Source organism: Mytilus galloprovincialis, chromosome 11 (assembly GCF_965363235.1).
Source record: "Mytilus galloprovincialis chromosome 11, xbMytGall1.hap1.1, whole genome shotgun sequence".
Taxonomy (NCBI): Eukaryota; Metazoa; Mollusca; class Bivalvia; order Mytilida; family Mytilidae; genus Mytilus; species Mytilus galloprovincialis.
The window spans coordinates 76,549,713-76,576,185 of NC_134848.1; the positions used below are offsets into that span (position 1 = coordinate 76,549,713).

The window sequence follows — 26,473 nt, forward strand, 5'->3', positions numbered from 1 at the left end:
GCCATTTTATCCAAAAAAAAAAAAAAAAAAAAAATGGCGAAAAAAAAGGAAGAGACATACAAACAAATAATAGTACACAAGAGACAACATAGAAAATTTAAGACAAGGCCAGACAAACCCCATCGAAAACTGGGGGTGATCTCAGGTGCTCTGAAGGGGTAAACAGATCATGATCCACACGATGAACGTAAAGTCTGTACAAACATCGGTCTGTTATTGGAGACTCTTAGTTGCCGACCAAATGTTTTTGATTCAAAAGTGCATGTCGTTAGGGTTGAGTCACAGTGGCATTTATCCTACTTCACCTTTTATTTATAGTTTTCAAACATTTTATCTACAAGTTACTAGAAACTACTGTAATTATTCTAATTTAATTATAATACAAGTTTTTGTTATACTACAGAACAGTATACTTTGTAGTCATGTATGTCTTCCTTTATTATTTGAAATGACAATAGATCACGTGTCTTACGCCTCCTGAGGTTTTTCCAATTTCATATGACAATGCAATAATTTAATTTGCTACAAATTAGTCTTTATTTTTAAAACTCGTTTTTTAACAATTTCTTTTCAATTTAATGTATATACACACACATTTAAAGCCAAACAATTTCAAAAACAATACATCAAAGACAATTATGAAATGTTTAAGGTCTTCGGAAGTTCAGTTAGAATATCTGTTGGACTTGTTTCAGGTCACAAATATTAGATATCTGGATAAGAGAACAGGGGAAATATTTACTGCAGTGATCAATAACTAAAATGGACGCAGCGTCTGCAAAACGTATAAAAAGAAATCTTGTTTTCTTCAAGGAAAACATCACTCAGTTGAGTAAAGTAATGGACAAGTTAATCGAGACGGACTCTATACGTATGGAGGAAAAGGCAGAGATACTAGCAGAAAAAAGTCTGGACACACAATGTCATATTTTGTTAGAATTGTTGATGAAGCGCGGTGGGTTTGATTCATTGATTGAAGCTCTGAAAATATCTGGAAACGGTCACGTGGCTGACAAAATACTACAAACTGATGTTTGCTGTCGAAAAGGTGAGAAAATCAACAAATATTTAAAGCATTTTGGATTTGGTTACTACTATATGACTCTGTTTAGTCTTCAAAGATTCTAACAAAAATATTTATAAAATTCCACACCATTTTACTACGTTACAGTTCAAGTTAATGTATTAATTTCATCAGTCGGTTATATTTTTTTTAAATTTTACTCACAACATAGACAAAAGAAAATACAAAACATCAAATAAAATAAATAAACAACAAGACAAATCCTAACATATTGCAAGACTATAATGGTTTATTGTGATTCGTACAACTACATGTATACAGACTGAATAATTGAGGAATGGGACCGAATGTTATTTTTTAGTACATGTTTCTCTAATCTTTTAACAGAAACTTGTGTTTACAAGTCAAACCACTAATAAATAAATGCATTTTTGTAGTCCAAGTAATACAACATGCTAAATCAATTTCTGAATATTCATTATCCATATTTAGTAAAATTAAGTCACAAAGTTTGTATCGTTATTAGAAAAATATCCCCTTGAATGCTTTACATTTAAAAAAAAATCTTAAAGTTGCACTGGGTGCCGCAAATACATTTTCATTCTTATGTTTCAGATAAAACCCAATTACAGAAAGAGGACTCATTCTTTGTGGTAAGCATTATAATACTGAAATTTGTGATAAAACTTGTGCTGAGTTATTTAAAAAAAAATGAGACTAAATGATACGGAGCCCCTTAAGTGCCAATGATGAAATTTAGAATATTTGTGCGCGTGCCTTTAAATCTTGTGCGCACAACTTTAAATCTTGAGCACACAACTTTTAAACTTGTACAATTTTTTTTACAGGTCATCGTACGGCCTACATATGCATATTCATGATACTTCAAACAGTCGGTACATTGTACATAAATTATACGGATATTTTGGCATTGCAAATGTCATGACTGTTAATGACGTCTTAAACTAATTTCATTGACGTTGGATTGAATATTAGTGTTAAATACATATTTGTTTGTAATTGTGTGTAATTGGGTTTGAACTAACTGTCAATAATTTCGAGTACTCTCAGATCTGTACTTTTTGTTTTTCTTGGGGTTTTTTGTTGTTTTTTTGTTTTTTTGTGTAAGGATGTATAAATACACTGTCATTCATCTGATAAGTTAATCCCTTTTCATTTGATTTTTATATTTTTTTTATGATGTACTGTTACACAATTGTCTAATGTTAGGAGGAGGGTTGGTGACTTCAAACATGTTTAACCCTGCCACATTATGTACGAGCCTGTCCTAAGTCTAGAGCCTGTTATTAGGTTCTGCTATTTGCTATTTCTCATATTGTTTTTATATAGTTTTATGCCCCACCTACGATAGTGGTCTGTGCGTCCATCCGTCCGTCCGTTCGTTCGTTCGTTCAGGTTAAAGTTTTTGGTCAAGGTAGTTTTTGATGAAGTTGAAGTCCAATCAACTTCAAACTTAGTACACATGTTCCCTATGATATGGTCTTTCTAATTTAATTGCCAAATTAGACTTTTGATCCCAATTTCACGGTCCACTGAACATAGAAAATAATAGTGCAAGTTTCAGGTTAAAGTTTTTGGTCAAGGTAGTTTTTGATGAAGTTGAAGTCCAATCAACTTCAAACTTAGTACACATGTTCCCTATGATATGATCTTTCTAATTTAATTGCCAAATTAGAGTTTTTACCCCAATTTCACGGTCTACTGATAGAAAATGATAATGCGAGTGGGGCATCCGTGTACTATGGACACATTCTTGTTTTCTTGTGTTGTGCCACTGACGAAAAGAGGGGATGCCTTCAAACATGTAAAACTCCCAATTCTTTTATTTGCCTGTCTAAAGTCATCCTTGCTTATGATTATTCCGTCTGGGTTATTTTGAGAGGAAAACGGAAAAAAAATGCGTCCGGATATTGTTGCCGTCATTGGACGGAAAATTTAAGTCACACTAAACTTCTGGTTTACTTTTTTTCTTTATACTTTCCACATACATATACTATGAATAAAGTTCATTTGCTTTCTGCTATCCTTTTCAAGTTTACTATACACGGCGGTCACAGAGTTTATTAGATAGAGAGGGTAGTAATGAATGTTCATGATATACAGATAAACGCTTACATTATTGAAATTTATAGAAACCAAAAAATGGGAATTTTGGAAAGGAAAGGAGGAGCCGGGCTAGAAAAAAAACCAATTGTCCTGTCCCAAAAGTACCTATATGACTTTTGATACCTTTTCTGAAATTCTCCAGTCATAAAATCTTTTACAAAAATTCATCGGGTCACTAATTATATTATTCAAATAGAGAGGGTCTATATAATAAATATATCAATGACCGTGGATTGATTAGTAATCTGAGAATTGATAGTAAAAAGCAAATACACTTTATTTATAGTAATGAATGTTCATATTGAAATTAATAGAAAACAACAAAATGGGAATTTTGGGGGGAAAAAGAGAAGGGGTAGAAAAACAAGTGTCCTGTCCAAAAGTACCTTTGACTTTTGATACCTTTCCTGAAGTTCTCCGTTCATTAAATCTTTCACCAAAAATCATCATACAACACTTTACATACTTTAAAACCGCGCTATAAATGCCTGCGATTTCGCGGGTGTGCGGGTGTGTTCTAGTGTTATTTCTTAAACAAAGAGGCGAACATCCTTTACATTAGATTGTTAATGTTTCTATACATTACAAAAAGTGGTTGATTTTCAAAGCACTTTATATATGCAGCAACCTGAATTTTTAGAATTTCATAAGAATTGAATTTGTGCAGCTGTTTTGGAGATGCATTGCAAATGCGGGTGGAGTTATGCGTGTTTCGTTGGTATATTTAAGCGCAAAACACCACATAGTTGCTGTGTACCTATCAAATTGTTGATTTTTTTGTGTGATCTTTTTCATAATGTAATAATAAAAACAATTTTATCTGCATTGTAGTTTGATGACCGGAAGGAAGAGATAATTCAATTAATTAAAGAGAGAGAATTGGTCAAAATGAGGTACACTGAACTTTCTACTAAGTACAAGAAGATAAAATCTGATAATGAAACCAAATCGGATGATATAAAAAATTTGAAGGAGGAAATCGATTCGTTACGGTGTCAATTGGCAGAAGTTGAAAAGAAAGCGTCAAATATAAAAGACGAACTTAAAAAGCGAGACAAAGAAAAGGGGAAAACTGTCGAGCCCAGACCGAAGTTATTTAAAGATCGAAAAGATGTTGGAAAAGATGCCGTTGATGGTCCACTGGAAGAGCTTCCGAATGATGTAAGGGGTCACGTTGATTCCGAAGGACTACTTTTTCGAATGGAAGAGCAGACTACCACAATTCAATTACTGACCGAAGAGGCGACACACTACAACAATTTGATCGCGACATTAGAAGACCAAATCGAGGAACTTAAAGCAACCGTAGATGAAAAGAATAATGATATCATGACTCTTCGTAATAATGTTGGAAAACTTCAGGTGCACCTCAAAGCTGGGCGTCAAGAAAGAGAGAAGATTTCGGCAGAACTCCGCAAAGATATGGAAAAAAATATGAAAATTCATGATGAAAGATTTGATCAAATTGACGATAAAATGGAGTATGTTATCAAACTACTAACAATTAACAGAAATGCACCGAGACAATTGGAAGTCAATCCAATCAAATCTCCCAGAAACCAAAAACAAAACAAGTATACTAAAAAGTTTGGTCGTTAGACATAATGGACCACATAATCGAGGGTCTAGATGGATGAACACAACTATTTTTTACCCGTTGATTTTTATACCACTTTTCTGTATTATATATTTTAAAAAATATTCTGTATTCTGTAATATTTATGCTAATTTGTTTCTATTATTTATTTCTTGCCCTCTTTTCTGCACCTTTTGCTCATTATTCTCTATTCTTCAAAAATCCATCCATACGTTCACCAATAATGTTGTTTAAGGATTGACTGTAATATTTTTTTCTGTCTATGTTCAGTTTGCATCATATTACATCAAAATACGGGGCTCATTAAACAACACGAAGAGCTTGTTAATTACTTAAAAAATAAACACCACTTCTCTGATGTTATTTCGAATATATGGTTTCTATATACTTTCCCCCTATAATAATTGTTATATTAGGTACTTCATGTTAAGTGAAGGTCACTTCCAGTTTCTGTTGATAGGTTTATGTATAATGTATACACATTTAAAAAAAACATACCATATAATACTAAACATTAACATAGTTTCGAACAAGATACTAATAAAGAGCTTCTGTTGTATTAGTTTCTATTTATCATGTACTTTTCCAAGTGCAAAAATGGCTTCTTCCGATTACTCAAGGTCATTTACGGGTGATTTTTTTATCAATCTGTCAACCAACAGTTTGCCAAAAAAAAATAACATGGCTTTATCATGTACAATGTTGGTGAAATAATAAATTTACCTTAAATTGAATCATTTCAGGGACAATAACTCCTAAAAGATTTCATTGGATTGTTTCAAACTAATTGTATCATATCTTCAGTCCAATGAGGAAAGCATTTAGTTCTTTGTAAATATATCTCTAAGATTGTCAGACGAGATCTCGGAACATTGAAAAGTCAAAACATACAACATGACCTTGACCTTTTACCCTGACCTCAAATTCATTTTCATTCACTTTACCAGGATTTCATAAACACATACCTAAAGTATGTTTTACTTACCATTCATGTGGTATTTGATGTATAACTTTTGTCAAATTCAGAAGGGGAAATAACTGTAGTATGGAGTCTACGAATTGATTCCGTTAAAATTTGACAAATTTTTCTTAGGATATAACGAGCAATTAAGTTAAATAAATTTGATGCTTTCTTTTACGGTTACGGAAGAGATATCAGAACAATGAAAAGTCAAAATTTAGAACTTGACCTTTGACCTTGACCTCAAATTTATTTTTATGAACCAATGACCTCAAATCCACGTACCTTAGGTCTGTATTACTTACCATTCATTTGATACATTGACATATCAATTATTCCAAATTCAAAAGGGGAAATAACTGTAATACGGAGTCTACGAATTGATTCGGTTAAATTTTACAAATCATCCTAAAGATATAAAACGAGCGATTTAGTAAAACAATTTTGTCGTTTTCTTTTACGGTTACGGAGGAGATATCAGAACAATGAACAGTCAAGATCTAAAACATGACCTTGACCTTTGAACTTGACCTCAAATTTGTTTTTATGAACCCAGGACTTCAAAGACACGAACCTTAGGTCTGTATTAAATACCAGTCATGTTATACATTGACATATCACTTATGTCAAATTAAAAAAGGGAAATAACTGTCATATGGAGTCGACGAATTGATTTAGTAAAATAAATTTGTCGTTTTCTTTTACGGTTACGAAGGATATCTCAACACAAAGTAAAATAGTGTTTAGAGAGATACCTCTTTCAATAAAAAGTCTTCGACTAAACAGGGTCATTCCCAAAAACGCAATAACTGTTTGATATAATATGTAAAAAAATCTAAGAGCCATCTTGCAAAACCACAAAACAGGAAACAAATTTGGCGGAAGAAGAAAAAAAAATTTAATCAGAACAAAAACAATAGGTCTCTCCACAAAATAGTGGAAAGACCTTACAATACAGAAATAAAGGAGCCGTTTCCAGACGTTCATCTTTACATAACGATATTTATTCATCATCTACATATTGATATTTATATCATATATATCACGCATGCACTGATAATGTAAAGTTCATACACACATGTACATGTACATACACGAACTATTGTTTTATTTCATTTAGTTGTCTGTCCTTCCTTGATAATTTGTCAATTTTTTTTGTTGTAGTTTTCTGTTTGTCTTTAACTGTTTGTTTTGATTTAAAATTTTGATCATTTAACTGTTTGTTTTGTTGTAAAATTTTGATCATTTATTTATTAAAGTTTAGTTTTATATAACCATTATTTTTTTTTAAATTGTTTTGTTTTTGTTATAGGTAGTTCATGTTTGGCTCGATCAAACCAAATATGTCAAGTGTGGCTTAGTTTCTTCTAGATTTCATTTTTGTGTAAACTGATCTGATGAATTAAAAACTGAATTAAACTGAGAAAAAGTTTAATGTAAAGTTTCTGAGTGGACGACCCTGTAAACAAAACACAGCAATTATTTCCCTCATTATTCTCAACATAAACTGCATTGATTTTGCTATTTGTTTTTCTATTCGTTCGTTGGGGGACCTATATTCGCCTATTTCTTCTTTATTTGGCCACTGGTGGATAGTTGTCTAATTTGCAATCATGCCACTTTTCTTTATTTCAATGTTAATTTTATTTCCTTTTAAGTTAATATTTCTTGGACCCCGTGATGTAATTGGCATGTATTACGCATGCGTATTACAGTTAAATTGACATATTGTTGGTATGTACATGTTGGTTGTGATTGTAGTTTTGACAACATCTTGTCAAAATTACAGATGTTGATATGTAAATCGGGAGAAGAATCTAAAGTTATTGTTTGTTAGATGTATTGTACATTTTCATTGTCCATTTTTTTTTACTAAACTCCTGTCCTTATACATTATTGTCAACAATTTACTTACTTTCTCCATCACACCCCTCCCCATTTAGACATACTGGGGAATAGAAATATGGTTATGCTCTACCGGGTTTTTACCGACCGCAGTAAAACCTTTTTTCAAATTAAGGTGTACCGTACTACGTTTGGTGGTGCGGAATGTATACAAGTACCGTGTACGCATCCGGTCCGGTCAACATACATGTAGGGGCGTTAAACATGATGCCTCGTGTAGATAGAGTACCATGCTCTGTGTGAGAACTATGCAACAACTCTTTGAGGGGCTCGTTGGGGCCAATGAATTTGCTCTGCAAAATTTTTATCCCTATTCAATTTACCCTTATTTACCAGTAGCAGTCTAAAATTCACTGAACTTTATCCATGATGGCCTCTTTAGTACAGGACCTGCTCATAGAACTTATTTTGATCCCGTCCTGAACATGCATGTACTACAGTGGCGGATCCAAGGGGGGGGGGGGTTCCGGGGGTGCGCACCCCCCCTTTATTTTTGCCGATCAATGCATTTGTATCGGGACATATGTTTTGCACCCCCCCCCCTTTTGCCCTGGGTGCCCTGGGTTAGCACCCCACCCCCCTTTCGAAAATTCCTGCATCCGCCCCTGTACTATTAGTCACTGGACGTTAAGCAAGCAACAATCTATCAATCAATCTTTTGCAATCTTGAAATTAGTTTTGGTTTAATAATTTGTAATCTGTGGAGGATTTTCAGTAACAGTTGTGAAAAGAAAACGTGGTATGTAAAAATTCGACATAGAAAAGAAAAAAAACCAAACATATTGAAGTGTGACGGGTAATTTAAGTATTTACAAGTTTGAGCTTTCTAAACAGATGAGGACTGCTTCGCTCTGTCCTAATTTAGGGATGTACATGTACTTATAGGTGAAATGAAAACTGTTGTATTTAAGATTTTGTTTAAAACAGACATGCTATCACTCTATATTTCTATTCATTATAATAATAATTTTCTAATAAACACCCGGCAGTTAGTTTACAAATACTATTTTACAATTTGTAGCAATTGTATACCACAATGGTAGACATAATGCCCGCCAACTTAAAGACTTCTTCTAGTAAATTGCTCGTGTACACATCTAATCTACTTTCTTTTATCTTTCTAATCTGTTCATCGCAAACCTTTTCAATACTTATAATTGTATTCAAAATTAGTTATTTCGACATAAGTATGACAAGATTACAAACAAATAAACTAAATAATGAATAATTAAAAATATAATTACATTTAAGGACAAAACACGGTACAATTGATAGATAAAAATCACAAAAGAAAATAACCGTTATATGTTATTTACAAACTGGACAACATTCAGTTCCTTTATTAATATTCTCATTCTTATTGTTATCTAGCTAATGAAAAAGGATGTTTGCCAAATTTGACAACAAAACAGTCTTAAGTGCTAAAATACATATGTCCACGATTAGTTTAGGTTTTAATTATTATAGAACGTCGTTTCATATAATTTGAAGTCGAAGTTTCGAAACTCTTTGTTTACTTTAGTTCAGGTTTTAATTTTTGTAGAACATACTTGAAATCGAAGTGAGATTTGTTCTTTAAAATGGATCCATGTTTGTCCAAAAAAATAACTAAAAATTGTGAATTTATCGAAAATAATCTCGTCCGCTTGTCTAAGGTTGTAGACAAGTTAATGGATGATGACGTTCTAACACTTGTGGACAAGACAAACATTCTCTCAGCACCATCAAAGGAGACCCAGATCAATATCTTACTGGAGAAACTTATCAATGTCGGCGGGACCGCTTTCACCTCTTTTGTAGAATCGTTAAATGCAACCGGAAATGAACGTATAGCTGATCAGATACTTCAGACAGATTCGTCGGGTAAGATAAAAAGTATACATATTAAAAGCAGAAATCTTTTGATACATGTATATGTGCCTGTGGGAAGGGGGCAACATTCGAGTAAAGCGAGACAAACGTCAGTGAAAATTGAAATGTTAAACATTTGGGAAAAAATGATAACCTTTCAACTTTCAACAATTTGAAGAAAATGAAATAATACTTTCACGAAGTTAAGAAACACAAATACACAAATGAACTTATGATATGGGCTTTGCTTATTATTAATTTGCGTCCGTACGGTACCTATAGTTGTTAATTTCTATGTCATTTTAGTCTCTTCTGGAGAGTTGTCCCATTGGCAACCATACCACATCTTCTTTTTTATATTAGTTCGAGGGAGGTTATAGTTTTTTATCCGTGTTGAAGACCGAACTGTGACTTTGATAAAAGAGTTGTTCCTTTGCTTTTTTGTGGTTTTTCTTTACTGTGCGTGTACTGATTTGTAATCATGAACGAATACGCATTTTTTGTTTTATTATAATTGATTATTAAAGAAGTGTCAAAATTATAGCGTATTTTCTGTCAATCTTCCTCCACAAAAATGAACCGAATACAAAAAAAAGCTTACTAGGACAATATCCGTGGGATACAAGACAACGTCAGTGAAAATTGCAACACAAAATAATACCATGAAAGAGTCATATTATTATTATATCTAAATTACTTGAGATGATTTTAATTATATTATAAAGTCAAGACGACAGAATCGTACAACAAACACTTTTTTTTCTCTTTTTCCTGCAATAAAAATGAGATGGCGTATTGATATTAAATTTGATATTATTATTGTGTTGAATACAGACATATGTTTCAATGCCTGTATATAATAAGAAATTGGACATAAAATATCTTTTGAGAAATATTTAATATATCCAAACACCATTCTTAAGATCATGTATTTCGTATTGCAGAAGATACAGCCATGTCTCGAGAAGAGACCTCGTTCAGTGATAGCACAGTGAGTTAAACTATTTTAAAACAAGTTAGATTCTTCGTAAAAAGTGATAAGACATTTAAGTACAAGTACAATGTAACAATAATATGAATAACGTAAATAAAAAGACTGAATGTCACTAAATTATTTCTATTTGTTTACATTTTATACATACTGACATTGATAAAGAGTTGTCTCATTGGCAATCAAACCACACATCTTCTTATTATATATATTGGTCCCCTTTAATTATAGATTGCTGTTCGGTATGGCGTGTATTGAAAGCTGTATTTTGATATGAAATGGTTAACTTTTTTCACATATTGTAACTTGGATAGAGAGTTGTCTCTTTGGCACTCATACCACATCTTATTTCTATTTGGGAAATTTCAATACTCTTGTAAGCTTTTCGACAAGAAATTAATCATTGTTTGAATACGAAACAACTACGTCATTTGTGGTGCGTTCTAATAAATTAAACAACACACGTACACTCTTTATTCACAGGCACTTGTTTCTGTCAATATTGGGTTTACTATCCATACCCGTACCAAGGATTTATACAAATCCTTGCCCGTACGAAGTGTCTGTGTCTTTAAATTTATTGCAGTCTGGTGACTTCTGAGAAGGTGAAATCATGTCTTTTTGTTATATACATTTAAGCATGTGCGTTCTAATAAATTACACAAAATCTGTATTTCAGTCTGGTGACTTCCGAGAAGATGAAATCCTCCATCTTTATAAAGAAAAACAGATGTATAAAGTGAAGCTGTCCGACATGACAACTAATTACAAACAGCTCCAGTCAGAACTGACCGTCAAGGAACATAAAATAGAATGCCTGAACAAAGAGATACACAAACTACAGATTGACCTTGAGGAGAACAGGAAGGGGTTGTTAGAGAACAGTTTCGACGCATTGGAAGGCGACATTTTCCGAAGGATGAATACTGGTGCAAATACCAGGGAACTGATGAGAAAGGTTTTTAGAATATATCATTTATCGCGTCACGTGTTTGATGTAAAATATTGCCAGTTTATAAGAAACGAAATGCATTGAAATAATTGATAAGGATACATTTTATTCACTACCATATATGTACTTCCGGTTTTGATTTTCAGATAAATACTTAGTAGATACAATACTGACATGAAATGTCTAGTTTTACAAAAAAATTTGATCGGTTCCTTCAACTTCGTTCGGCAGGGGATATAAGTATTTACTTTGACCCTTTGAAAAAAATACAAAAATTTCAAAAAGTTTGAACCAACCGTTTTATCAGAAAAATTACAATGTATTTGAAGTTAGCAGCCGGCTCGTTATTCGATATTCGATTTTCAATATCCAACCGGCTGCTAATTCGATATTCAATATCCAACCGGCTGCTAGTCGATATTCAATATCCATTAACCGGCTGCTTTAATATCGAATATCGAAAAACGAACGGCTGCTAACTTCACACACATAAAATTACACTGGTTATATAGCAGTTTGACAAACACTTATCTTATTTTGAATATTGAGAAGCTTAATATTCCCTTTACAACACATAGTATTTAAAACGTTTAGCTGATTTTACAGAGTTATCTCCCTGTAGTGTTAGGTACCACCTTAATATGACGTTGTGTTTATTATTATTTTTTTTTTTTTTTTTTATCAAAGTCACAATCATAAAGACATTATTCTTTCGGTAGTATTCACAAGGAATATGGGTCAGAAAATATAAAATCACTGACAGAAATACGCTGTCATATCCCATGAATTAAAGTCCCAAATTAACATATGATACTGGCCTATTCAATAAACCACTTCCATCTTCAGTTTTAAAAGTTCTGTTAAAGTGTTCACATCATTTGATAATCAATGTTATACTTTTTCGACCAGTGTTTTGTTGCCTTATTCTGGCATTGATACGTAAGTTAAGTTTAAAATTGAACGTGTGTTTCAGGCTCGTGACCTGCAGTTAGCGTTAGACGAAAAGGAAGAAAAAGCTAACAACTTGCAAAAGGATTTAGAATACTACAGAAGCCAGCTCGACATAGTAGAGAAACAAGTAAAGAAACAGAAAGACGACAACAGCGAAAAAGATACTAGAATAATGATACTTAGAAATCAGGTATAGTTACTAAAAACAAACAAGGGAAAGTACAAATAACAAACAACATAGAGTCAACATTCATTAAACTTGTAGAACGATAACATCGAGGACATATTTTTGAAGATCTAAAGACGTTTACACCTACGTTAATTTGGATTTTAGTGAAAAGTGTTCTTCTTGTTTCTCCTTATTTTAAATTGACAGAATACACAAACTAAAACAATCTCAGTCTATTGAGTATTTGTCTTTAATTCATTGACCAATCAAAACACTTGATTTGAATTTTAATGAGTACTATAATGTAATGAGCATTTGACATGACACCGCACCATTTATACTTTAGTTTTCGCTATGATTGTTATCAAAGGAGATTTAAATTGACTTTAAAGTGATAGGTTTTCTAGGCATTTAAAAAAAAAAAAAAAAAACTACATGAATTAAGGATTGCAACATAATGTAATCAATGAGGTAGTTTATTTTAATTTTAAAAGTTAAATGCATGCACACAGAACAAGCGAAATCACTTTTGCAACTGATTTGTCTACTATCAAACTATTTTTGTTTATTTCAACTTTATAGTCGACCTATACTGTAAAATCTACATATGCGATCACCTATTGCGTTTATTTCCAATTTGTTCCAGTCCTGATATCCATTAAAATTTGGAGCTAGACTTTAAGAAAAAAATAAATAATCAATCAAATCCATAAACGTGTATTTGCGTATTCTTACAGGTAGGGAAACTCCAGAACTACCTACAAGCCAGTAAACAGAACTTATCACGGATCAATAACGAACAAAAACGCATCATGGACCAGTGGAATAAAGAACAGCTGGAACGCTTTAAAGAGATAGAAAACAAGATGGAGGGCGGAAAGAAAGACAACTCCAAGCGATTTAATACACTGGAGGACAAGATAGATATCTTGATAAAGATGATGTCAGCGCAGGGACCTGCATTGCCGAATCTAATTAAGAGTGTTGAAAAGAGCAAACCTCCTGTGAAAAGTCATAAAGATGCGTATGGAAGAAAAGGAAAATCAAATCGATATAAGAATTAAATCAAATGTTGAAATATGAACTTCAAATCTTTAAACCGTTAGAGATTTGTAAAGATGGTTTTCTTTTACTGAATTATTTCTGAATTGTTAGTTGTCTTCTCTCCCTTTTTACAGCTACAAATTCGTGTCCTCAACCATTTTAAATTACATGTATGTAATGTGCCAACAGTTTTTTTTATCAAAACATTGCTAGTTTTGTTGATTTATATTACAGTCTTTAACTAAAAGTAAAAATTGTGTCGTGTTTCAATAATAAAAAAGGTCAACATACACATCTTTATTGTTTTTTGTTATTTTATAATCATTTCATTTAAGTGTTATCTAATGTCAGCCGAAAATTGGCGGTTTTGACTTTATTTCTCCTCTTCAAATACCAACGTTTTTAGATGGTATCGATTCACTTTTATATTTCAAATACTAGTTGCTTTTATATGTTTAACGCTTGTAGCCTGAATATTTGTATAGAAATATTAAAACAGGAAAAATCAAATACTGAGGAGCTTTATACACGACGAATCACTTACTCGTGTTTTAAAATTCGCTGTTGTTTGCGCGCGTGTGTGTACGTGTATGATTTAGGAAGATAACTCCTTTTTTTTTTATGTTTTTACGTATTATAAATGATTTTGATATCTGAAAAAGAATCCATTTCATATGAGAAACTTCATAGTTGCTTTGGTTGTCTGAGCATCAGATAAATTAAAAGTAAAGGTTCACGACTATTTGCTTGTAATTTACAATTTGTAAAGCATTGGATTTTTCACCTTTTGTTTCTGAAAATGTGTTTGTTTGGAAATTTTTTCACCCGATTTAAAAAATAACAACAACTAATTTTCATGATCTTTTGGAACCATGTAAAAGCATATTCCCCTTCATTTTCAATGGAAACTAACCATTTTCAGCATGTCCAAAGCCAGAAATCTCAGGCCTTTGTTAGTCTTGTGTATGGTACTTTAAGTTTTTGTTCATTTGTATATTTCGAAGATAGTGTAGCGTTCATTTCCCCGACTCTATTGCAATATACATAATACAGTATTGTTCAGAGGCCAGTTGTGTTCAAGGAAATAGAAGACCTTTATACGTCATATCATAAGTTACATACATAAATATGCATTATCTTATATAGTTTTGCCAGGCATATATCCTTGTTCTCATTTGTATAGTTCAGCGACTGAAAATTAAAGGTGTAAGCTTTCGTGCATTAATCGATGTCCATATACTAATATAAGCATATATGTTAGTATTTTGTATATGACATGTGATAACATAGGCGGATCCAGGGGGGCTGGGGGGGGGGGGCGGCCCCCTTTCGTGAGCAAAATTTGATTGATTATATAGGGAATCATTGAAACATGACTTGAGCGTCCCCCCCCCTTCCTCTTATGTCAGTCAGCCGGCCCTCCCTTAGGAAAAGTTCTGGATCCGCTATTATCATAATGTAAATAAATATAGTATACCCTGCCTATCATATCAGTACTATTATTAACAAAATATGACCTTGATATACTACAAAAGTTTGTGCAATTAACCATGCATTCTGTTGTCTTCGGTTTCCATTACGACTTATATGTCGTCCGACCACCAGTAATTCAAAATGGAACCTATAGAATCCAAACGGATTACAAAGAATTTATTATTTATCAAAGACAATATCACCCAACTTGAGAAAATCATGGATAAACTTATAGAGGATGACTGCCTCGGAATGGATGAAAGAGCTGATATTTTGTCTGCTAAGAGGACAGATAAACAATGCCACAAACTACTTGATATTTTACTAAAGCGAGGCGGTAATTCCTACACATCATTCATAGAGGCTTTAGAAGTATCGGGGAATCATCACGTGGCTACGCGAATACAACATAAAGACTTACAGAAAGGTAAATTGAACATATTTCACCTTTTCTACCCCCTAACTAATCCTGTTTACTAGCATATCGAAAGTAAACTATTTCGATGTCTCAAGCCAGTAAAAAATGAAATTTGTCAATTCCAGAATGTCAGAGTTGTCACACACAATGTTTCATTTCAGATTCCTTTTGTCTATGAATTTTACGGATGTCGAAAAGATTTTTTTACTATCTTTTGTCATAAAGTCAGATTTGCCAATTCCAGAATATTAGATTAGGCCCGCACAATGTTTAGTTTACTCAATTTGAATTGGTATTGGCATAATTTAAATGGTTCATCTTATCTGTAAATGACCAGTAAATAAACCTATGCGTTAGTCCTAAAACTAATTCTAATATGACGTGCTTCCTTCGTTTGTAAACAACACCGTGATAAAAAAAATAAGTAAATACGAAATGTACCAGAAGTAAGCTATTATCTGATGTTTGTTGTACAGTAGCATGTACGGGTGTACGTTTGTATAAATTGCTTATATCCACGCTATTTGACTGCGGTGGATACTTGTCTCAATGGCAGTCATAGACTCATACCACATAATATCTATATTTATATGCATTATATTAATTTGCGTTATCTTTTATGATTTCTACAAGTTTTTTTTTAACGTTAGAACAATAATATATAATATATAATGATAATGACTGTTAGTCTTTCATGTCATATTTTTATCTGACTGCATGTTCTCTTTTTTTTTTTAACCAGATGGATATTACATAAATGTCCCTTTCTTCAAGATTTATTTGGTGAAATGCTGTTGCACTTTTGGGTATAGCATTGAGCCTATAATTGGAACTATACATTTGTCAAACTTTGATTTTTATCAATAGCAATATAATAAATAGTCTTTGATAAAAATGAAAATTGTAAAGTTACAATATTTATATAGCTATCTTTGTATTTTGAATTTCAAACTTATAATAATACTAATGGGACCTGTCAATTGAACAATTAAAAAGTAAAATAATTATGTATATTGGATCACGCGTGCGTAACTCCATTGTCTGGAGATAATAGCTAAAAGTCAGGTTTCAATGTAAATGAATTTGAATATACCGTTTGTTTACACAATAATTGTAAAATAACCCACCGACAACACTATAAATGGATTTACAATGGGTTTATTTGATTTTACATTGATGCATATCTACTTGCAGACGACACAAGCTTTCTGCACGTGAAAGAAGACACATTTACAGTTAATGGAAAGGTACAGATGAAGTTATATGGAAATTTTGAATTAAAATATACAGTAAAGCCACATATAGATACGCTCTAAATTTGGCTGCTATTAGGGCGCTAGACTTGAAATTCAATAATTGAATTCAAATCAACGTCGAAATCAAAAACAAATACGAGCATATTTGGATTATACAAGAAAGCATCTCTTTAACATGAAGTTGTCACGGAAATAAATAGATAAATGAGACTGTTAAGTCAAGTCAACAGCCTGAAATATAAATAATCTGATTGAAATACGAACATGATGTTATCAAATTGAATGATTGCATGTACCCACGAGAATAATTTTCGAATTATATATAAGAAGATGTGGTATGAGTGCCAATGAGGCAACTCTCCATCCAAGTCATAATTTTTAAAAGTAAACCACTTTACATTATATAGGTCAAAGTAGTCTTCAGCACGGAGCCTTGGCTCACACCGATCAACAAGCTATAGGGTCATTTTCAAAAAATGTGGATATTTCAGTTGTGAAATAACAATATAAAAAAATATTCAATTTTCAACTTTAATATATGAAATTGAATAGTTTAACATCAATACAACCTGAAATAAAAATATGCAATCTTAAATGCTACTACAAAAATATTTTAAAAAATAACATAGAAACAAGTATGGGACATATGTCAACTACATAACGGATTTAGTTTCGGTCCCTAATGTTTTTTTAATAATATTTACATTTTGCTTGATATATATTTCCATAAAAATCATCACACTTTTTTCAAAACAGTTAACATGGTTAAAATAACACTTTTTAGAAACATATTTTATAGTGAATTTAATTCAGCATTGTCAACTACATAACGATTCACTGCGTTATGTAGTTGACCCACGGGGGGGTCTCAACATGGGATTTTGGGTACAGGTGTGCAGCTGGGATTTTAAAAACACCCCCCATTCGTATATTGAATAATTGTGAAATCCCTACATATACATATATTTCACAGCGAAATCATAACCCATTCATATATTTATGACCCATTGATATATCACAATCGGTCAATTACTACCTATTGATATATTTCCTCGGTAAAATTGCACCCCATTGATATATTTGACGGATCAAAAAAGGGACCCATTCCAGCGGCACATATGTATATACCTTTATATAGGAAGAGACCCCCCCGTGAGTTGACCGTTATGTAGTTGACCTATTTGTGGTTTTTGGATGTTTTTCTTGACCCTAATACTACCAGATGAATGGTTTTTATTGAATTAGAGTCAGTATTATAGACTTTGAATGATTTATGTAAAAAATAATATTTATGCTAAAATTTATCAATGTTTTTGCCGTTACAAAGTTGACATAGAATAAAATTACGGAGTAAGTTGTACTCACCAAAACTAATCTAACATGAAATGAATCAATGATGTCATCCTGTAACTTTAAGCACGTCATCAGAGGATGAAGAGTAAGTAGAGAACACTTCCTTAGTTACAAGGGATATAATCAGTTGTTTATTGGCAACATTATTTCATTTGTGTTATGTAGTTGACATTTTTTTAAGTACGAAATAAAAAGTTTAAAAAAATGCTAATAAAATCTAATAATTCCCTGGATTTGTGTATACATACCTGCAGTGATACCTATATATTTATAATAACAAAAGAAAAATAATAATTTCCGCTGGGTATTAAAACCAGCATTTAAAAAAGACTAGTTTTTCAATTTCGTACAAGCAATTTTGGGGTTTTTGGACCCTTTGAAACCCACTGGAAGCAATTTCTGTAGCTAAATTTCATATTGAATTTGCTGGAACTTGTTACACACACCAAAAACTAAATGGTGTATCTAAAAATTGGATAAAAATATTCACACTTTTTTAGAAATATTGATTGTACAAGAAAATCCACATTTTTTGAAAAAGGCCCTATAAAGAGCACCCCAAATCTATTTTCACACGTGTAGAAACAAAAAAACTTTTAAGAAGTATCCCTCAATGATAAAAAAAAACCAAATATTGTATAGGTGGCGGCATTAAAAAAACTGCATTACCAAATCAAGAACAAATTAACTATAATAACGTGGATATCAATCTACATGGACATCAAAAGTCATTTGAATAAGCAAACCCGTACTACTGGTGCTCCTATAAAATATGTTATATATGGAGATAAGGCATCGCACAAAAACGAATTGCAAATAAATCCATATTTAATCACACGATATAATCACACTCGTTAAAAACTGTCGGTCATGTACATATTTTAACATTAAAACTTGACAAGAAATTGAAAAACATTTTTTACCAGGACAAATGACAGGAATATAGGAAGAAGATGCGGTAGTATTACAAATGAGATAACTATCCACAAGAGACCAAATGACACAGAAACTAACTTGGTCCCCATTCCGAACGAACCTGCTCGCGTTATCATACATCCAATACTGCCAAGAATACGCCTACTTTTAGTAATGGTTTTACTGCTTTATCAGTAGCTTGAGTCCAAAGTTGACATATCTAAACGTATAACCTTGTCTACCTGTTATACATATTTTTAGATTGAGTTTGAAGAAGCTGAGGTGATCCAGCTGTACGAGGAAAAAGAAATGTATTTAGAAAGAGTCAAAGAACTCGAAGTCAGCTGTACACTCTTACAGAATGAAAATTATCTGAAAGAACACAAAATTGACAAGCTGAATCAGGACGTCTGGCTTTTAAAGCAAAACGCCCAACAGAAGTACGATGAGATAGACAATGTCGACGAGACATGCGTAGAACATCTCCGGAAGTTAGATGAAGTTGAAGCTCAGTGTAAAACGCTAGAGGAGGAAAATGCTCATTTACAAATAGTCCAAAGAAGCTTACAGGAAACTATCAGCGATAAAGAAGTTACGATGAAAAATCTGAATCAAGAACGAGAGTTTTATAAAAAGCAGATGAACATTCTTCAAGCTGATCTGAGGCAGCTACAGAATGACAATGCAGAAAAAGACGTCAGGATCCAAACACTAAACGAGCAAATACGACAACTAAAAATTGATCTTCAAAATACCCGTCAAGCCATGGACAAAATGGCGACTGACTCACGCGTTGCTATGGAACAATTGAAAACCGACCACAGCAATCGATTCAATCAGTTAGACAATAAGCTCGATTGCGTCTTAAAAATGTTGAAAACATCAAAGATGGTTGATGGAAACGTTTTAAAATCAGCAGATGTAAACAAGAATACACGGAAACAAAGCATAGGGTCACACAAAACCGAAAATCGTCCATGTACTAATGCTTCCAGAAATAAACCGGGTATAAACCGTAATCAAAAGATTTGAGAATTTGCATGTACTTTAATATGCGACTATGTGTTAGAGTGTAGTATATCGGTTTTATTTATTATACTTGATGACTGATTTTAATAAATTGATTTCTTTCTAAACTTCCTTCATGACATTAAGGATGTACTTAGGTGAGGTTTTGGAAATTGGTATCAGATGTTCGGACTCTCTATTTTTTTCCCATCAATACAGGGTCAAATATTTGGCCCCATAACTCCCATTTTTTTTAGCTCACCTGTCCCGAAGGGACAAGTGAGCTTATGCCATCACTTGGCGTCCGTTGTCGTCTGTTGTCTGTCGTCGTCTGTCGTCGTAAACTATTTCAAAAATCTTCTCCTCTGAAACTACTGGGCCAAATACTTTCAAACTTTAACTGAATGTTCCTTAGGGTATCTAATTTATAAATTGTATCCGAAGTTTTGATCTATCAACAAACATGGTCGCCATTGCTAAAAATAGAACATAGGGGTCAAATGCAGTTTTTGGCTTATAACTCAAAAACCAAAGCATTTAGAGCAAATCTGAAATGGGTATTATTGTTTATCAGGTCAAGATCTATCTGCCTTGAAATTTTCAGATGAATCAGACAACCCGTTGTTGGGTTGCTGCCCCTGAATTGGTAATTTTAAGGAAATTTTGCTGTTTTTGGTTATTATCTTGAATATTATTATAGATAGAGATAAACTGTAAACAGGAATAATGTTCAGCAAAGTAAGATTTACAAATAAGTCAACATGACGGAAATGGTCAGTTGACCCCTTTAGGAGTTATTGCCCTTTATAGTCAATTTTTAACCATTTTTCGTAAATCTTAGTAATCTTTTACAAAAATCTTCTCCTCTGAAACTACTGGGCCAAATACTTCCAAACTTTAACTGAATGTTCCTTAGGGTATCTAGTTTGTAAATTGTATCCGAAGTTATGATCTATCAACAAACATGGTCGCCATTGCTAAAAATAGAACATAGGGGTCAAATGCAGTTTTTGGCTTATAACTCAAAAACCGAAGCATTTAGAGCAATTGGGTAATATTGTTTATCAGGTCAAGATCTATCTGCCCTGAAATTTTCAGATGAATCAGACAACCTGTTGTTGGGTTGCTGCCCCTGAATTGATAATTTTAAGGAAATTTTGCTGTTTTTGTTTATTATCTTGAATATAATTATAGATAGAAATAAACTGTAAACAGCAATAATGTTCAGCAAAGTGAGATCTTCAATTAAGTCAATTTGACCAGAATTGTCAATTGACCCCTTTAGGAGTTATTGCCCTTTAAAGACTTTTTTCACAATTTGTTCATCATGTTGACTTACTTTAAAAAATCTTCTCCTTTGAAACTGCTGTATCAATTTCAGCCAAACTTAGGCTAAATGAGTTTCAGAGTATCTAGTATAAATTTTATATTTTATTTCCTTGTATGTCAAGAAACATAGCTCCTATGGCCAAAATAGAACATAGGAGAAAATGATTATTTTTTTTGGCTTTTGAAGAAAATAGGACGATCCAAAAAACATTTAAATAAATTGAAAAGCCAAAATAATCATTGATGAGAGATTTAACCAAAAGAATTAAGGTGAGCGATTCAGGCTCTTGAGAGCCTCTTGTTTTATATAACAGACCTCAAAAACTCATAAAACGCCATTTTCCAAAATTTAAGCCGATTTTTTATTTTTGTTTTTTATCTATTTGAGACCAAAATAATACCAATGAAAATTTTAGGTAAAAGTCCGGGTCATCCTTAAAGTTTTAACCGCCATTTTTTAAAACTCAAATATCTCGAAACGAAGCTCCATGGCCTATCATTATTTTTAGCTTATGGGACGACCATTTGATATTCTGGGGGGGGGGGGGGGGGCAGGAGGATTTTGAAAATAAATAATCCAGCCCCGATAATCTCAAAATTAAATGGTTTCTGTGGTAGTCTGAAAATAAATTACCTGACGTGCAATGTATATATATATATAGAAAATAAATAACTCAGCAGATCTAATGTATGAGTACCGCAGTATGAGATGGCACCAGATTCTTCATAAATTGATATTTTTTCCCAAAAAAAATCGGGAAACACTTCCCAAATTTTTTGATAACAGAAGTATAAATATTATCTAAATACACTTGAAATGTCTGAAAATTGGTTTCATTTAACTTGAGGTATATTGTCTCACGAAATCTTACCTCACTTTTATTTTAACAGGGCCGTAAATACATGTAGGAAATTTCAAAACCAAACGCTTGTCTCCATATAAAAATTGTGTTCACGGCCTTGCAAGAAGAAAGTTTTGTTTTCCCTCAGACTTATAGCCCTGATTTTTCGGGATCAATGTTTCTTATTTATTTGTCTTTTGTTCATTGATTGCCCTCCTGTATTCTGTTACTGTTGCATTCCTTTTGTAATCTAGTAATTTTATTATGAACTTGATCATCTATACTATTAAACGAGAAGAGCTCAATTTTGGTGTCGCTTCTCTTCCTTCCACAATAAATCAATCATCATGCCTCTGTGTCCTATAGGTAACATGCATAGTCGCATTTGTCATCCATTGTTATGTGCGTATTGTTATGCGTTTACTTTACTACATTGGTTAGAGGTATAGGGGGAGGGTTGAGATCTCACAAACATGTTTAACCCCGCCGCATTTTTGCGCCTGTCCCAAGTCAGGAGCCTCTGGCCTTTGTTAGTCTTGTATTATTTTAATTTTAGTTTCTTGTGTACAATTTGGAAATTAGTATGGCGTTCATTATCACTGGACTAGTATATATTTGTTTAGGGGCCAGCTGAAGGACGCCTCCGGGTGCGGGAATTTCTCGCTACATTGAAGACCTGTTGGTGACCCTCTGCTGTTGTTTTTTATTTGGGCGGGTTGTTGTCTCTTTGACACATTCCCCATTTCCATTCTCAATTTTATTATGATTATTCAGATTGAGTTATTTTGGGAGAAAAACGACAAAAAGGAGTCCGGATATGATTCCGTCATCGGACTGAATTTTAGTTATAGATATAACTTCCGGTTTTAAAGATGCACAAATACAACCAATCGTATGATAGATAACAAAAATGAAAAATAAATTAGCCAATCAGAGCGTTCTCCATATCATGGTTTTTAGATCGCAAGAACCACAACTATTATACCTCCTTATAGAGGACAATTATTTTTCGCGTTTATCTACATGTAAACTACGATTATACTACTTTAATATATAGAGACTCTCTGTATTCTGTCTACTGTTTTTTTTTTAATGTTTACTATTTAAGGGGTCAAACCTGACAGTGGCGGATCCAGAAAAAAATTTGGGGGTGGTCCCAAATGAATATTGAATGGTATGAAAAAGGTTAAAAAATACCTTCGACATTATGGAAGATCATGAATTTGGACAACACCATGCAATGCACATATTCCTAGGTAAAGGAATTTAAAGACATGTAAAACTGATTTTTATTAAAGACTCTATACAATATCTTGCAATCTAAAATAGCACAACATACAACTGTCATCTGAATTAGGCAAGCTGTAAAAAAAGTTTAGCTAAAATGTTCCGAATCAGTAAAAATAGTTCTACGTAAAATTGTTCAAAATTTACTAATTTAACAAAGAGTCGTTTATCAGGTCATTCAACATCATGCGTCGCGGGTGTTTCCTTGCAAAGTTATCTATAATTTGTTTTATGTTTAGTTCCAAACTGTAGTGCACATGCATCAACGCAAGTCCGTTTAAACGCGGTTGTCCCATAGTTGTTCTCAGGTAGGTTTTTAAAAGTGATAACTCACTGTTGGATCGCTCACATTCGCAACTCGTCACCCCCATGGTAGCTATGATTTTTAAGATAACAGAAATATTTGGAAAGTTTGTTTTGCAACATATTTTCAGAGCACCGGCTACAATTTCTGGTTTTGAAAGCATTGACTCGCAAGTCTTTTGCCACAAACGCAGTTCGGACGGCATTGTAGATGGACTCGGCAAATCAGTATGGTAAAAGTCTACAAAATGTTTAATTTCATCAAATGTTGCGCTTTGTACAAATGCCGGTACCAACTTCAGTGCTTGAATTGCTGTTGATGTTGGGGGAAGGGAGGGGGAGGGGGGGGGTGGCTCAAAGAGATAGATAAACAAATTTAATTCATTCATAATGATTGTTTTTTCAATATGTACATAAATGAAATTTAAAACCGAGACTCCGTTAGTTGGACAATGCAATTAAATATGGAAATTTCATATTTACCTTTCAAAATAAGAAGTCAACTTCTAATCTTCATATCAACCAAATTGACGAGCTGTTTTGACAATTTAATTACATGTATACAGGTGAAACGCATTGATCCGTATTCTATCATTGCGACACCTCCGGGTATCCAGGTGATCCATAACAAATTAGTGCGATGAAAGGATTAATCTTAAGTGTTAATTTGTTAATTAGCTAGTTATTGAAAAAATAGACACTTTAATTATAGGTTAGACAATACTTGGTCATGTTTTATGAAGATTTAAGCCCAAGGCGAAGCCGAGGGCTTAAATCTTCATAAAACATGACCATGTATTGTCTGACCAATTTAGAACATATTCACACTTTCGAGTGACCTTACAAAATTAGCTTTCCCATTGTAATATTCAAACCTTAATAAGAGTTCACTTTTTATGATTAACCAAATGTAAAACATAGGTAATCATCATTTCAATGGATGGAATGAAATAGCACTGACATAGTTTGTGATGATAAATGGATAAATTGTTTTTCTTCTGCTTCAGGTAAAATTTAATACTTATATATCTTGAGATTTTTTTATTTTAAAAAGCAACAAAATGTTATATAAATCCCCTTTTTGATTTTTTTTATAAATATAAAACTCTGTATAAGCATATAAATCTAGACCATTCAGTGTTAAATGCTTACTTTTTTATTGATAACTTTATATGTATTAATGTGTCTCCGAAAAAAAATCCTTTGCTTTCTATATCAGCAGTCTGGAATTGTTTTCTTGAAAGAAAAAAAAATCCTTCAAATGCCCGGTATATAATAAATAAATATTATTTTACCTACATCCTTACCCCCATATTGTTTTTGTTTATTCTATATATGTGTACCATAAGAAAATTTATAAAAATTTGTAAAATTCAAAATGTTTTGTTTTAACCTTTGCTCTTTCATCTTTAATCAGTAGGCTCTTTTCCCAGGGAAAATGCCTCAGGGGATTGTACACTTCATTAGTGCAGTTATTAAGAGTTCACTTTCATAATTAACTGACAATGAAAAGTCATTCATGTATAGCATTTCATAGTGCATGGAAAACCATGTACTATGAAAATTAGAGGGGGAAAAAACTGACTTTTCATTGGACGAGAAGGGGTGAGTATGTTCTAAAAAAAAATGAGATTCGTCATGGGGGTGGTCCGGTGCGCCGTGGGACCACCCCCTGGATCCGCCACTGCAACATATATCAATATCATGGTGTTTAGATCGCAAGAATCACAACTATTATATCTTTAATAGTTATCCCATAAGGACGCGGTGTGTCAGTGTAAGATCATCCCGATGGCCGGAGGCCAGAGGGTGATCTTACACTGACACACCAAGTCCGAATGGGATAACTATTTTACATCCCAGCTGATTAAGAATAGACGAAAAACCATTTACAATTCATAAAATCTAGTTTAGAACGCCACACAACCACTATAATATACTTTATATATTACTATATGATGTATACCCTTTATGACCCCCAAACACGATGAGTAGATATCAAATACTAAGTAATGTAAACTCGCCCCACTGGCCAATCGGCCCACACTATATCGCCACTTTATGAAAAAATCGCCCCACTCTTGTAACCGACTCGCCCAACTTTAAAAAAGTGTAAAATCAAATTGAACAATCAGTCTGACAACTCATTTATTTAATAAAAGGGTTTAAACCCCACTGAGTAAAGGTCTGCCAACTCGCCCAAGTTATAAAAATATCTTGCTTCCTTTAAGTATGTTAAATTTCTGATAGTTCGTATCCAGTCGTCCTGGTGTAGTGGTATGTGTCGTGGCTTGATATGCTAAAGGTCTTGAGTTCGAACCCCAGCATATACACTGGATTTTTTCTACGTGAATTTTGGTAGATAGTCTTCTCCGTATAATTAATTATAAGTTTTATACTGGATTTGTCATTCCCGCCAAAATGTTACAGAACAAAGGAAAGCATGCATAACAAAGAAACCTAAACTGGGGTGATCTGGTAGGGGTGATCCGGCTCAGATCACCCCAGTTAGAACAAAGGAGCTGGGATGTAACCTTAGAGAGAACAATTATTTTTCGCGTTTCATATCATGGTGTTTAGATCGCAAGAACCACAACTATTATACCTCCTTAGAGAAGACAATTATTTTTCGCGTTTATCTACATGTAAACTACGATCATACTACTTTAATATATAGAAACTGTCTGTGGGGCGTCGGGATCGGGTGTTTTTAAGCT

The 26,473-nt window shown here is 33.0% G+C and overlaps 2 protein-coding genes and 1 long non-coding RNA gene across 3 annotated transcripts; all 3 read left to right on the forward strand.

Annotated features, from left to right (window-relative positions):
- The first annotated feature begins 673 nt into the window (after nt 1-673).
- On the forward strand, nt 674-4,837 carry LOC143051400 (uncharacterized). Its single transcript, XM_076224317.1, has 3 exons — nt 674-1,048; nt 1,640-1,677; nt 3,983-4,837. The coding sequence occupies exons 1-3, from the start codon at nt 763-765 to the stop codon at nt 4,748-4,750; spliced, it is 1,092 nt and encodes a 363-aa protein (XP_076080432.1). The 5' UTR covers nt 674-762; the 3' UTR covers nt 4,751-4,837.
- Nucleotides 4,838-9,080: 4,243 nt separating this feature from the next.
- LOC143052825 (uncharacterized) lies at nt 9,081-13,864 on the forward strand. Its single transcript, XM_076225932.1, has 5 exons — nt 9,081-9,477; nt 10,410-10,456; nt 11,136-11,414; nt 12,382-12,549; nt 13,266-13,864. The coding sequence occupies exons 1-5, from the start codon at nt 9,195-9,197 to the stop codon at nt 13,590-13,592; spliced, it is 1,104 nt and encodes a 367-aa protein (XP_076082047.1). The 5' UTR covers nt 9,081-9,194; the 3' UTR covers nt 13,593-13,864.
- A 1,265-nt stretch (nt 13,865-15,129) lies between these two features.
- Nucleotides 15,130-20,231, forward strand: LOC143052826 (uncharacterized). Its single transcript, XR_012971262.1, has 3 exons — nt 15,130-15,472; nt 16,658-16,710; nt 19,249-20,231. It is a non-coding gene; the product is annotated as an uncharacterized LOC143052826 (long non-coding RNA).
- Nucleotides 20,232-26,473: the final 6,242 nt, after the last annotated feature.